At 34.5% G+C, this 14,625-nt stretch overlaps 1 protein-coding gene across 1 annotated transcript in view; it reads left to right on the top strand.

Moving 5' to 3' along the window:
• The first annotated feature begins 715 nt into the window (after nt 1-715).
• Nucleotides 716-14,625, top strand: part of LOC111085117 (protein CASC4-like) — a 42,866-nt gene continuing 28,956 nt past the window's right edge. The window contains exons 1-3 of the mRNA XM_022382344.1: nt 716-747; nt 5,623-5,771; nt 14,435-14,574. Of these exons, the coding sequence (XP_022238052.1) occupies nt 5,701-5,771; nt 14,435-14,574 (211 nt within the window). The 5' untranslated portion in view covers nt 716-747; nt 5,623-5,700. The remainder of the gene's footprint in view (nt 748-5,622; nt 5,772-14,434; nt 14,575-14,625) is intronic.

Here is a 14,625-nt window from a genome sequence, read left to right as displayed (position 1 = left end):
GGTTACAAGTACCTGTTTTATTTATTTAACTAAATTTACAAGTCTGACTGTACTGAGTGCAGGTGCAGCAACTGCCATGCTCTAGTTTCCATGATTTTTGTACACAAATTGATCATCCAATATTCATGAGTATTAGCTTACGTGTTTCAGAGAGTTATAGGTAAGTTCATTTGATTTGCCAGTAGTGGAAGTTTTAAAGTTTAAATAGTCATGAAAAGTATATCTTGTTTAATTTATTACACATGTCACTATTTAATAACAGTTTTTAAATTAATAGTGTATATGTAGATTCTGTGAATGCTTGATTAATAATAATTATTTTCTTTTTGGATTTTTGCTTGTGTTAGAATTCTATCTCTGTGTGTATATGTATATTAATATATATATACATATAATTCAAACTATATATGTGTATAATTATTTCTACATAGTTATCAATATTTTTAATGTATTTTTTAGCCATTTATGTCTTTATATCTCATGGATTCCTTAAATGATTTTTCAGAAGATTCTTTAGTTATTATGGACAACTTGGGCCAGACAGGCATACTTTCAGAAGAAGAATGTTTTACCGGTTTTGCTGAACAAACAAGGTACCAACTTAGTCCTAGCAGTGCTCAAGAGAAGGCAAACATACTCAAAAAAGATGAAAGAGTCTTTGATTTCCCACCAGTTTTGTATAATTCTAAGGAAGGTCATGAGTTTTGTGAAACAAGAACTGACAATACACAACCTTTAAATTGTGAGGTAAGAATAGTGGTAAGTTTGGTTTTCATTTACTGTAACAATCTAACTAGGTAACCTGTTACTAGTATTTGAATTTCTTTCAAGACTATACTTCAGAAATACACCATCTACAAAATATCTAAAGTATAAAAAGTTAAAAAGATGTTTGATGGTTTATGTACATTTGTTTTGAATCAAGAATATCTTATCCCTTAAATTGAAAACCAATTTATCATTATGTTACAAAGTTAAAAATGGCTGTAACTATCCAACATTAATTTAAAGAATAAACAGAATAAGTATATATTGTGCAGTTTAGTTAAGATAATGCCTGCTGCCTTCTGATGGTGCTGTAGTTTGTTCATGGTCATCAAAAGTATGTATTTCTGAGGTGGAAGAAGAATAAGTTATGAATTTATATGTTAACAGAGAAAGAGCTGTAAAAAGTTATTTTAAAGATTACGGAACCCTTTTTTTAATAGTTTTTGGGGGGCAAGCCCAATTTTTTGAAAGACTTGTTAAGCACTCAAAAGTTTGTGTATGTAGATGAAAATTAGCATAATAGTAGTTTGAATACTGATATATTGAGTGAAAAACCTGTTGGATAATAAAAAATAAAAAGTCACTCATACTGTTTGATTGTTACTTTGGTCTGTAAATGGTAAATCACATAGCCCTAGTGTGTGTACAGTAATAGAAATACACAAGCAATACACATTGAGGAGTCACAAACGATGAGTTATGGCAAATATATTAATAATTTATTAATGACATAGAAATACAAAAGGAAAGTTAATAAGTAGTACAGTGCCCTAATATTTTATATGAGCCCTTTGCTTTACATAGAGCATTACACCTTGTTTTCATTCTGCTGTACAGTTTTTAATGTATGATTGTAGAATATTCTTCCAATTGTCCTCAAATTGTTTGGTCTCTTTTTGATCTTCCAGTTTTTACATAAATTCATACAGCTTCAAGAATTTATGTTCATATTAGGACTTGTGTAGACCAAGCCATATTGTGAGTGTTCCATCAGCCTCTTTACCATTAAGTAATAATTTCACCACATTGTCTTGCTAGAAGATGAATCTCCCCCAATGAATTCTGTTCCTGAGGGAATGGAATAATGAATCAGAATCTGCCTGTATTTTTCAGCACTCGATAGTTTGAGTATCATTAGTTTTGTGTAAATTACTTTTGAAAGAGATTCAGCCCCAAACTTGCACTGATCCCACACTACTTTGAAGTGTTTTGGTTTTCTTTGTCAACCATTTTAATTATTTTCAGTGATAGGTTAACATACTCTCATGAATCTTGTATATAGCTGGTACTGAAACACAGAGTTGTGCCATAATGTTTTTGCATGGAATATCCTTGACCACCCATATATTTGTCATGTGGTTTTTAGTCCTGGGAAACATGATTGAATTCTCATTACTACTACTGGACATGGTTTGACTGCATGTATTTTTATGGGTTTTATACTGGTGTTGCATTTTCTAACTGGTTGAATGACCAGTCACAGTGTAAACTATCAACATATCATTGTACTGTGGTGTATTTTCATTTCACATAATATAAGTAGAGCATTTTTGTATTTTTAATTTTGATATCCTTTTTCCTCACTGTTTTCACAGTTATTTTCAATAAGGTATTGGTAAATGTCAAAATATATTTAATGTAAAGTTTTTCTAATTCCTAATTTTTGTTGTTGTTAAATATTAGTTTTATTTTTCTGAATTTCTTATTTTTGTTGATTGAATGAATGCTCTAAACAGATGAAAAAATGATTGTATATAGTAATTATTCTGACTTATCTGAGACTAAGAAGAGATTTAAATACATTATTCATTCCAGGTATAAAGGTAGCTCTTACTTTGATGTGCAGTCCGTACAAGTCTTTTTCTTCCCACTTCTTCATGTCACTTTGTAAAATGACTCAAAAGCTCTCATGCTCATAATTTTTATAAGACTTATGAAATTCCTGTAAAGCAATAAAAATTTTTGATGTATCTGATTATGTTAAAAAGGAAATTTGTATGTGTTTGAAATTTTATTCTGTATTTACCTGTAGTTCTTTCATCTTGTATCTTTTTTACCCTTTGTGTAAGCATTTTTCCTTGTACACTTGGTTTGAAGGACTTAATTTATGGATTTCACTTTCCCTTTCCTTATGTGTTTATGGAATTGATGGTGTTTGTGTTACTAGACTTACCCTATTATATATTTTAATTTCCTCTATCAAGATTAGGTGTTAGTGATATCACATTTTCAATATCTCTGTGCTTTCGAGAAAGTCTCATTGGATTTTGTGATTATCTCATTGAACATCAAGAGATTCAAATACATTACTTTTTCAGGAAGGAAAAGTGGCTTTTACTTTGGCATACAGTCCACTTAAGTGTTATTCACTTGTCAATTCATGTTACACATTAGACTTTTTGATTATTTCAATGGACCTCCTGGTCATGCATCAGCTTGAAAATTTTGTTTACCCAAAAGGTTTAAATATTCTCCATTCAGCTGTTTGGAGATGTCATTTTTGTTTTTTATATAGATCTTCATCAGGTCAATACAGATAATCCTAAAGTGTGAATAGAAGAAATATGGTCTAGGAGAGACTACTGCTGGTTGAATACATGTAATTTTGGAAAATATAAAAATGGAAAAAAAGGAGTGAAAAAATATTTTGTTTTTTCTTCTTTGTAGTTTATATGACAGACTTACAGCTAGCTTTATGCAAAAGTTCACATGGTTCAGAGGGTTGTACTTGTAATTTTGAGTCTGAATCTTGAATGGATGAGGAGTATTCTTTAGTCTCTCTATTCTGATGGAATAGAATATCATGTTTCTGTGGATTTCATCTGTGACTGAGAAGGCCAAAAAACTTGTCTGATTCTCATATGCCCTTCAAGACTATGTTATGCTCATTTGGGTTAGTAGTTGGGAAAATGGTCATCTATGTATCCAGAATTATTTTTTACAGTCTTTGTTTTGTTGTTTTACAGGGTAAAATTGTTTTGTATTTGAGTTCTAAGACATGTTCCAGGAAGGCAAAAAGGACAGTCATGTATCTAGTGGATAAAAAAAGTGGTGATTTTATATGTCATGATAAGCATATTCCTATAGGTTGAAACTATTCCTTGCCCCTTTCCAGAATTTGGCAGAACTGTGGAAAGTATCTTGGGTTGAACCATCCTGTTATTCTTGTTTCTATTCTGGGAGAATACTTTCTTTGGTAGGTCAGTAGGTTGACTTTTCCTGGCTTTTTCTTTCATTCCTTCATCTTTGAGGATATACTTATTCATGGATATCTTTTATACTGATTGCAGTGCAGACTTTGGTTCTTAGTTTCAAACCATTACCAGTGTCTCAAGACGTTTAATGTTCTTGTGTTGTATCATCAAAGTTAATTTTTCATAATTCATTCTATGAATTAAACATTTGTTCCCTACATTCAGTGTTTTCAAACTCAAAATCTTCTGTTCTGGGCTTTAGACCAGACTGTTTCTTTTAGGACTTCTCACATTCTAGTATGTCTTATTTTATCAATTCCATTGTTTAACTTTGTTGTTTGCAACATGTTTTGAGGATATGGTCTGAGCTTGCCTGGATATCAGTTTCTTTGTGTGTTGGTGTGGTTGGAGCTGGACTGGCCAACATAAGTCCTCACACATGTGGTTGGGCTGGGATCCTGCTTCTACCCTGGACTGGATGATACATTCCCAATGCTGCTTGGTTATGGACTGAGATTGACCCTCCACATTGCATTCCACTGTCCTATCACCACCCAGATGTTGGGTTCCTGGGTGGCTGGTGTTAATTGTGTACTAGGTCTGCACACATGTTATGGAATGGAAGTCTTCTTTCCTTTCTGTTTCCTGGGCCTGAGATGAAGACAGTAGGGAACCTCATCCTACTGTGCCCTGGATGCTCCATTCTCAGTTCCACCAGGTTGTTTAACCAACTGCTTAAGGTTTCATGCACCCCAGACACTAAACAAGTTGCACATCCAATTTATTGGATATGTTTCTTTCCACCCTTTTTTGCAACATTTTCTTCAGTATGGGCAAAGAGTATACCTTGTATAGATGTGGTGCAGTTTCCCATGGGTGTGACCCCATCTATTGAGGTTTCACTCTCCATGAGCTCTCTTTGGACACTTTCCGAAGGGTGCTCATCTAGGTAAAATTGCACCAGTCCCCCCACCATTTCAGTGTGGGATTCTAGCTATTATGCTAGCGAAGGTAAGGTATTATATCCAAAATTAACATTTTCCTATACTGAAAATGTATTTTCCAACAGATAATTACCTCCTCTCACACTTCCCACCCATCCTTCCAACTTCCAGTGCTTACTTTTTGCCTAAGTTATGATTGGGTTCTACAGTATAGAGAGAGTCAGTTTCTCCAGGATGGTGTGTCACACTCTTATTGTTGGAGGGTTGTTGCATGCTACAACACAGCTGTGCCATGCGCAAACATGTGGAGGTAGGTGGGGGCACAAGGCTAGTGGTGAGTGGAAATTTCCAGTGTTCGTTGAAAAAAGCTATTATGTGAAGAGAGGTAAGTATCTATCAAAAACACATTTTCAGAGTAGGAAAACGTTAACTTTTAACTCTTCTTACACAAGGCATTACCAACAAGGAACCATCAAATTTTAGTGCTTATTTAAAAACACAAGATGAATAACTTGACTTATATATGTATATCTGTCCTTGTACCTGTAAAATCACATATAAAATAACGTTTAGGGTATGTGGGTGTGTGACAGACAAAATAAAAAATAAGAATCTTGTAGCCAGGTAAATGTAAAATTAATTACAAAGTTCCTTTAAGAAAATGTGGCATTATGCATTTTAAACTAATGTATACATATATTTTTTGTATTTATCAGAATGTGTCAAGTATTAGTCTTCTCTTAGAGTTTTTGAATACTACAGCACATGAAGATAACAGAAGAATATTTACTAATATGAAGAGTTTTGCCTGCCTTATGAAACAGAATAAAATATTTTCTGTTCACATAAGAGATAACCCTTTATGGTAAGTAAGAACACATTTACTATAATCAAAAGGACTTTATCTGAGTTTTGAAATGTGTGGTAATAATGAAGTACATACTGTCTCATACTGTTAGTTGTTTTCAATATAATGGCTTACCTCCATACACAAAATAGCTTTCCTCAACTTGTACTGCCCTCTATATGTGCACATTTTTGCTTGCCTTTACGCTCCACATGGTATAGCTGCATTGTAGCATGCAAATAAGCATGCAATAACCCTCCACCAATAAGTGCGTGACACACTCTCCTGTTTCAGCTGGCTCCCTCTGTACTGTAGAACCCAATTTTCACTTTCAATTTGGCACATTAGTGTTAAGACGTGTTAATTTTCAATCATTGTTTGACATTAATTTATGTTTATTGTTTTTAGCGTTGTATATTAATCCACTTAGTTGTTTTTTTCAATATCTTACCACCTTTCACATAACAGGTTTTATCAACTTATGCTGCTCTCCATATGCAAATTTTTGCTCACCACTAGCCTGGATACTCCTACCCTCACGTGTTTTCACACCTTCCTAGTGCAACTCACTCCATCTATGCAGTAGAACCCAATCTTCCCTTCTCGATTTAACATGACAGAGATCAGTCATCTTGCTCACTGCATGTTTATTGTTAGTGTTCATTGCCTGTTGAATTTGAGATTGTGCTTTCGTTTTTTCAACCTCAAAAAAAATCTTTTTAACTTGAATTAATTTTTAGTTTCACTTATCATCTTTTTTGTGTTGTTTCATAATTGCTTCACGTAGATTTAATTTTATGTATTTCCTTGGAGTGTTCTTATATTCAGGAGATTTAACATAAATTCATAGTCTCAAGTCACAACCACTACTGCTTCAGACACTACTGGTGAACAATGGCCTATCACGATGGGTTGAAGTTTGACTTTATTGGTTGAGGAAGTTTTGTCCCTTGTCTGCCAAGAGATGGCTTCTTTCATGTGGGCTGAGGGGTCTCCTGTATATCAACCACTTCTCCCCTTTTCAGGGGAGCCAGAACCGGTGATAAGGATTTGGATAGCCCTTTTCCTCCCTCTTCCTTTGCTGTGCAGTCTCATTCTCAGACTATAGATGTGCCACGACCATCTTCTCCTTTTCTGGAGTTAGTATCACAGTTATGTTATGTTTTGTCTTTGTCTCTCGTGTCCTATGACCAGTTTCCCTCCCTATTGACTGATGCACCTTCCACCAAATATTTTGTTCTTCCTTCTTCCCCTGACATCAGGATCCATGCAGAGCATTTTACCCAGCAATTGCATTTGAGGTTCAGTATGCCATGTCCCCCACATGCAGCTAAAGCTCATGCATAAGCATACTGTCATTCAGCAAATCTGTTTCTTGACATGTAACAATTAGATTCACTCCTACCCCTTTGGGGTTTAAACCCTGTACCTGTTTGCACTTTTCACAGGCACAGTTTTCCCTCCTTTGTCTGACCTTAACATACATACCTTTCTTCCATACACCTTTTGTTTGAGGTTATCTGTCATTCCCTTGAGGGTTTTTTAGCAGATGCCTGTTCCTTCATCCTGTCCATGTTGGCATGCTTGTCCTCCTTTGCCCTTTCCTTCAACACATGGCTCCTTTGTTGTTGGGACCTCTAGGGCAGGGACACTCTTTTAACTCATGTGTCCCCCCCTTACATCTTTGAGAGATCTGTGCATCACCCCATTTTTACAGCAAATAGTTTTGGGGAGTCTTCCTGGCTCATTACAGTTGAGAGTTTTGAGGAACAAAATAGTAATGATCCATTCCGACAACTCGACAGTTGACAGTTATCTCTTACATCACTCAGCATGAGGGCACCTGGTTGCGGTCCCTGTGTCTTCATACATTTGACATGCTGTGCTGGGCTTACAGCCATCACATTTGTTTGCTGGATTGTCATGTCCCATGTGCTTGCAGTCATGTCACACATTAATTATTTTGTCCTCACAAGATTCTCCCCTTGGAGTGGTCCCTTGACCCTCAGGTTTTTAAATGGCTATGCTCTCAGTTAGGTACTCCCTGGCTGGATGCATTTGTCACCCACCTGAATACCAAATTCTCTCTGTTTTGGTCTCTTATTTCTCATCCTTCAGCTTTGGCAATAAATTCCCTCCAACAAGATTGGACAGGCCTCTACAATTATGCCTATTCCCCCATTCATCTTTTTTCCAGGATTCTATCCATTATCCAAACCACTCTGTGTCGAATCCTTCTAGTGGTTCTATCATGACCAGCTCAACCTTAGTTCCCACAACCTCTCCTTCTTCAGTTGTCACCACTATTGCCTCTTCCTCTCTCCCCTTCCCTCCTCCATCCCCACACTCTAGCTTCATACATGGCTTTTGTCCAGTCCCTTGTGAATAGTTTTAGACTATTCACCTGCATAGTGTCTCTTCTTTTCTACTCTGTTCACCCTGCCCCCTCCCCCCCAGTGACACAGTGGTATATCTGAGGACTTACAACGCTAGCAAATAAACTGTCCATCCCTCTTCTGTGTCAGCGTACCAGTGTACGTGGCATATTTTTTGCCATTGATCTGTGTCAGGGATTCATCCCTTCCTCATCTTCCATTCCTTACCTATCTGAGTTTTTTAGCCGGCTTTTCGACAGTGGTCTTTCTGTTTCAAACATTGCCTGTTATAGAGTAGTGTTATCCTCTGCATTTCGTTTTTCTCACTTCCACCACGTATTTTTCCTCTCCTAATATTTCCCTCTTATTTTGTTCCTTTCATCTCTATCATCTAACTCAACCCACACCCATACTGGATTGGGATTTACATGTTGTCTTACTTGCCCTTTCTCTCCCTCTGTTTGAACCATTGGCTTCTTGTTTCATATATCACTTATTCTTGAAAACCTCTTTCTTCCTTCTGTTGGCCCGTGGACATTGACTGTCAGATGTGTTTGCCCTTTATGTCTCTTGCATCCTTTACCACAAAACCTATGTTCTCCTTTATCCTGATCATACCTTCCTCTCTGCTGCAATTGAAGGTAATGTTGCCTTCACTCCTATTACCCTTCCTTCAATTTCCCTTCTATATTTCTGTACTGATCCCGATCATCTCTTGTGTTAGGGCACTGCATGGTTCCCTTTTGTGGTTCCAATTCCTGATTGTTTATACACTGAAATCCTTCAGTTTCCCATAACCTTTCTCCTATTACCCTACCTGACTGTGTTTAACAATTCCTCCTTGTCTCCTGACTCTCATCACCTTTTCCATGTCTCCTCACATCAGATTCACCAACTCATGATGCTTTTGGCTGCTCGTTTTTCTTGTCCTTTAGAAGACATTGTCCAGGCCAGCATGTGGACCACTCTTCATACATTTGTGTCCATCCTTTGGCACTATCCTTCTCAGCTGGGTATCATCTAACACCTGTCACCACCCTTCAGACATCAGTTCATCTTTAAATTGGTGTCTTTTCCTTATATATTTTCCTCTTACAGGACCATCTTCTCATGGGCTAACATGAGTAAAGCATGAGTAAAGGGATTGTTGCCCTTCCATACCATTCCCTTGATTATATAAGTCGGATACAGTCTGCTTTTCAAAATAGGGTTTCACAATCATCCATTACACTTTCTTCAGTGCTGCATTCCTCCAGATTATCCAGTGCATTATTTCCCTTTCTTCTAATGGAGTATGGAAGTACTTACCACTTACCAGCTCCTTGCTGCTGGAGTAGTGGACCATGGAGGCTTTCTCAGTCAAGAGTAAGTTGGTGGTGTTCTGCCATTGTAGGTGGCAGGGCTATCCTCCTACCATGGATCTGTTGTATGCTTTCAGATTCTGTACGGTGTGTCCTAAATTTTTCAATCACATGTCAATATGCAGTTCACCCCTGAAACTGGGAACCCTCCTTCCTACCACTGCCTGGATGTTGGTTCCTGGGCAATTGCTGTTGGTTGGAGCAGAGTGGGCTGGGACCCCCCTCTTACCTTAAACTGGATGATACATTCCCAATGCCATATGGGTTTGGACTGGAGTTAACCCTCCATGTTGCATTTCCAACTTTCTACCATCATCTGGATGTCAGTTACCAGGGGTACAGGTGTTGGTCATATTGGATTTGCACACATGATGGCTTAGGTTCTCAGAATGAAAGTACTTCTTCCCTTGTAGTTCATGAGTCTGAGGTGATTGGTAGAAGACCCTCCTCTTACTATGGGCCGATTGATCCAATGTCAGTGCCGCTGATTGTGGATTGGAGTTGACCTCCCACTTATGGTCTGATGCAATTTAACCACTTTACACCAAAGGCACTTTTATATTTTTAGATATGCTTTTTTTCTGCCCATTTTGTGACACATTCTTTCATCTAGGGTGAAGACTACACCTGGTTCAGTTGTGGTAAGATATCATATTGGAAGTTAATACTTTCCTACATTGAAAATATATTTACGATAGATAATTATCTCCTTTCACACTTCCCACCTATCCTCCCCACTTTCAGTGTGTTTTTCTTGCCTAATCTCAAACTGAAGATTGGGTTTTAGTGTATAGAGAGAGTCAGCTGTACAAGGAGAGTGTGTCACACTCCTGTTGGTGCAGGGCTGTCCATACTTATTTGCATGCTGCAATGCAACTATACCATGTGGAAAACACATGAAGGTAGGTGGGAGCATAAAGGCTAGTGGCAAACAAAAATTTGCACATATAGAGGGCAGTATAAATCAAGGAAAGGTATTTTGTGAGAGGAAGGTAAGTATCTATCGGAAATATATTTACAGAGTAGCAAAATATGAACTTTTGACATGGATACTTCATTAATTTATGAAACAGCTACTTTACACACACTGTAAAAATTATATAAAAAAGTCACCTGGACTCAGTTTATAACATAATATATGCTTTTCATAAATTGCATTATTTGGATTTAAATGAAAGTGAAATTTTCCCTCTAGCTGAAAAGCTGTTGACAAACTTTCTTCATAACAGTGTATATTCATAATAACCATAACTTTATCAAATACATGTTAAAGCTTGAAGACTTAATGCAGTCCTACGTGTTTTGCGTCACTTGTATATGCACAGGTGCATGTAATGAAACTTTGATTAATTTTATTAGTTTGTCTATTTCAAATAGTGAATGAGACTTTGGTATTATATTCAGAATAAACATTATTATCCATGTTTATGTTATTCTATAGCACATGAAAAAAGAAAGTGTCCTATGTACCTTTGACAACTAGTATTGATGCTGTATTTTTCCAAATACCAAATGCAGTACGTACGCGAAGAGATGAAAACATATTATATGTACCTGTATTGGAAAAACACCTACTAGTGTAATTAATACTTAACAAGTGTAATTGATGGGAATGATTTTAAACTAAGTGGATTAGTGTTATTTGGTATGCAATAAATTTTAACAATGATGTGTACACTTCTGATATGTTGTCTCATTCTACAAATATCTAATTGCATAGTTATTTTATGAAGGTTTGTTCTTTTTCTAAACATATACTCCCAGCTTAAATCCTGTCATATTTTGAATTTAATAGCCTATAGATAATTATACAAGCTGTTTGCTGTGAAAGTGTGTCTTTATTTCATACTGATTACACCAGGATATGAAATTTTGGTTGGGTTTTTTTTATATACAATTGAAATAACTTCACAATTTATTTTGGAGGTGTTTCAATAATAGGTCTTATGTTTATGTTTAAGTTATAATTAAATGGCATAATTATCTTTCAGAATGCTTAGAATATTTGAATTCAGAAATTATTTAATGGTGCTAAAACAGTTGTTACCTAAAATATTTGGATTTTTAAATGCAATTTTAAAACTATTTATTCACTAAATTGTTGTTTATAGGGTTCCTAACAACATACAAGTCACACTCACAAAAGAAATGTTAACAAAAACACCATAAGTAATGCAACTTATTCCTTTAATTGCTACTGAAGTCGCTTATGTATTTTACATAATGAGTTATTTTATCTACTTTTCTTTATTATTTCTGTGTACTGAGAGCTTTAACAGGCAAAAAAAAATTAACTTATTCAAAATTATACAATATGGGATGTGGACCCTACCAATAGTGAACAATTTAAAAATAAGTTGATAATTTGAGGGTTAAGAAAGTAAGTCAAGTTTCCACATTCTAACATTAAGCTGATAATAATGATAATGTGGTGTATAGATATACTATGTATTTATACCTTCCTATTTTAATATAATATCATTCTAATCTTATAATTTATTCTGCACATGAACAAGTTTCCCATAACATGTGATTGAGAAAGCAGTAAGTTCATTTCATTCTAGCTGCTTTTGTTCTTTTGTTATTCTCTGGAAGTAATGCCTGTTCTGACCATGGGAGGATATTGCTGTAATGCTACATGTTTTGCAAGGATGTCAACAGCTGTGTCCTTCAGTGGTTGAACAGATGGTATTTGGAGGTTATGGCCCCACCTTTGTTTGAATAAGGATGATCAGTCACGTGAGAAATACTAGTCACTCTAGTTAAATGTGACATTTCTTGTGAAATAAGAAAGATTGAATTTAAACAGTGTGATAGATGATTTTAGTTAGATCAGATGAAGACATAGGATTCAGTAGAAGTGACTGTTTGAGTTCAATAACAGTCAGTATAGATACACACTTTATTTGTTATTTGAATAAACATTGTTCATTTTTGTGTAGTACTTTGTGTCCAATCTCTTTCTCAGACCTAGTTATTCAGAGATTCAGTACTACTATTGAAAATATATATTTTGTTGAACCTCCTGTTAAGTGGGCCTATCCCATTGCTTTAAAGTTAATTCAGTTTGACTTGAACATACTCCAACAGTATACACTGTATGATATTCATTAATGTGTTTCAAGTACCTTTTTTGAATAATTCAAAATTCATGTATAAATGTTTTAGATATTCTCTTGTTTTATGTGGTACAAATTCAAAATAAAGAAAAGATCATTTTAAAAATATGTCATTTTTTGTAAGTTTTTCATAACACTATGAACATTAATATGTGTAAATCTGTGTAATGGCCTATTCAAGGAGTTTGCGTCACAATTTACATTGCTTATTGAGTGCTACATAATACAAAGCATTTGTTGCATCACATTTTGTGCTAATCACAAATATGCTTCATTGGATGACAAAAAATCTTAACATAAAGAAAGCTGCTAATCATTTGTATTTTTGACTAGCACTATTTACTGTTCCAGTTGTGTTTTGATTTTGGCCTATACACAATAATTCAAATAGAAAATAAAGATTGGCAAAATAAAATGATGTAAAGTTACATTCACCAGTTGTTTTTATATGTGAACAGTAGGATGTTTATTAATACAAAAAAATAACATGTTATGAATGAATTAAATTTTTGTAGGAACATTTCTCTTTAATAATCTGTTCTAGAATCTCAACTGCACTATTAGATAGATACATTCAGGGTATCTTGTCAAAAGGTTATGATTTTTATGACTTTCAGAAGATTTAAACTTTATATTATTACCTTTATGCTGTTACAGCTCTACATGATATATACTATGAGCAATGGTAAAATGTGAAGAATGTAAAAATTATAATTATTTATTTCATTTTAACTAAACTTATTGTAAATTTAACTTGTACACTTGAAAAAAATCCAAAAATACTGTACTTCGTGTTTGCAGCTACTTTTTAATAAAATGAAAAAGCAGAATTTTATTTTTATGTCATTTACATGAACTGAATAACTTTCATGGTATGAAGCTCATCCATTTCTTGATCATATATTTTTTTACCTAATTTTTATGAAAAATTTTGTCATAATGCATAAATAATGTATATAAAAATTTTGTCATAATGCATAAATAATGTATATAAAAATTTAGTAATGTGATTTAACAAATTACTTGAGAGAGAAATTGTTCATGAAAGATTATGTTTGGAGGCCTTTAATCTTGATAGCTTTGTTACTGTTATCAATGAGATATGTTCTATCAATAATGGATAACTGGTCTTGAGAGATTTTATGTGTCTATCATAAAAACGCTAGTATTTTGAGCAGAGTAAAGTACATGTAGGTGTACATGTATCAAAGTGCTGGATGTATGCATGAAAACACCTTGTATGTAAAACGTGTATGTGCTTGTATTACATATACTTTGAACTTGTCAAAGATCAAGTTCTACCTCGTATATAGTGTGTTAGTAGCTTATCAGGTTTTTGTTGTACATGTCATTGGTAAGAGATTTAACTTATGGCAAGTAACCGTGATGAAGCTGTGATGATAAGCTGCAAGTATTAATAGTAACATTTGATTACTTTTTTATTTTAATACTTTCTTTTGTAATTAGTGATAGTGACATATAATGTTTGATGATTAACTTTCTCTAAGTTGCTTAGATTAGACTTAAGCCAACTGCTATATATAAAAGATATTAATTTGATTTTAAAAACTTTAAAATTTCTTTTAAAATATTCCAAAAAGTATTTAACATTAAGTATAGCATTCAACCTCTCCCCAACCTCTGAAAACGTGTTTTTTAGAAATAATGTTTCAAAACAAAAACTAATGTTTCACTGTAAGGATGTAAAATAAAAAAGTGCAAACTGTTTATATGTGTTTTGTTTCATGCCATAATGCTATGTAATGTTTGCACAGCTCATTAGTGAAACTTGTTCTGATACTAGTATTTTATTTCTGGTTTATCAGTATTCAAGGTTGTAAAGAGCATGATGATAAAACCTTCACATCAGATAGTACATTTCCTTTTGATTCTTCATTTTCTATTGAAGAAAAACATGATAGCAGTTGTGATATCGCTAGTACAGGTTCCTTTAATTCTTCATTAGGTAAGTAATATGGTTGTAAAAGTATATAAAATGATTAGTACACTTATCTTT

This window comes from Limulus polyphemus, unplaced genomic scaffold (assembly GCF_000517525.1).
Source record: "Limulus polyphemus unplaced genomic scaffold, Limulus_polyphemus-2.1.2 Scaffold241, whole genome shotgun sequence".
In the NCBI taxonomy this organism is placed as follows: Eukaryota; Metazoa; Arthropoda; class Merostomata; order Xiphosura; family Limulidae; genus Limulus; species Limulus polyphemus.
Note: the sequence above shows the minus strand (reverse complement) of the source record. Positions and strands in the feature narration are given on the sequence as shown.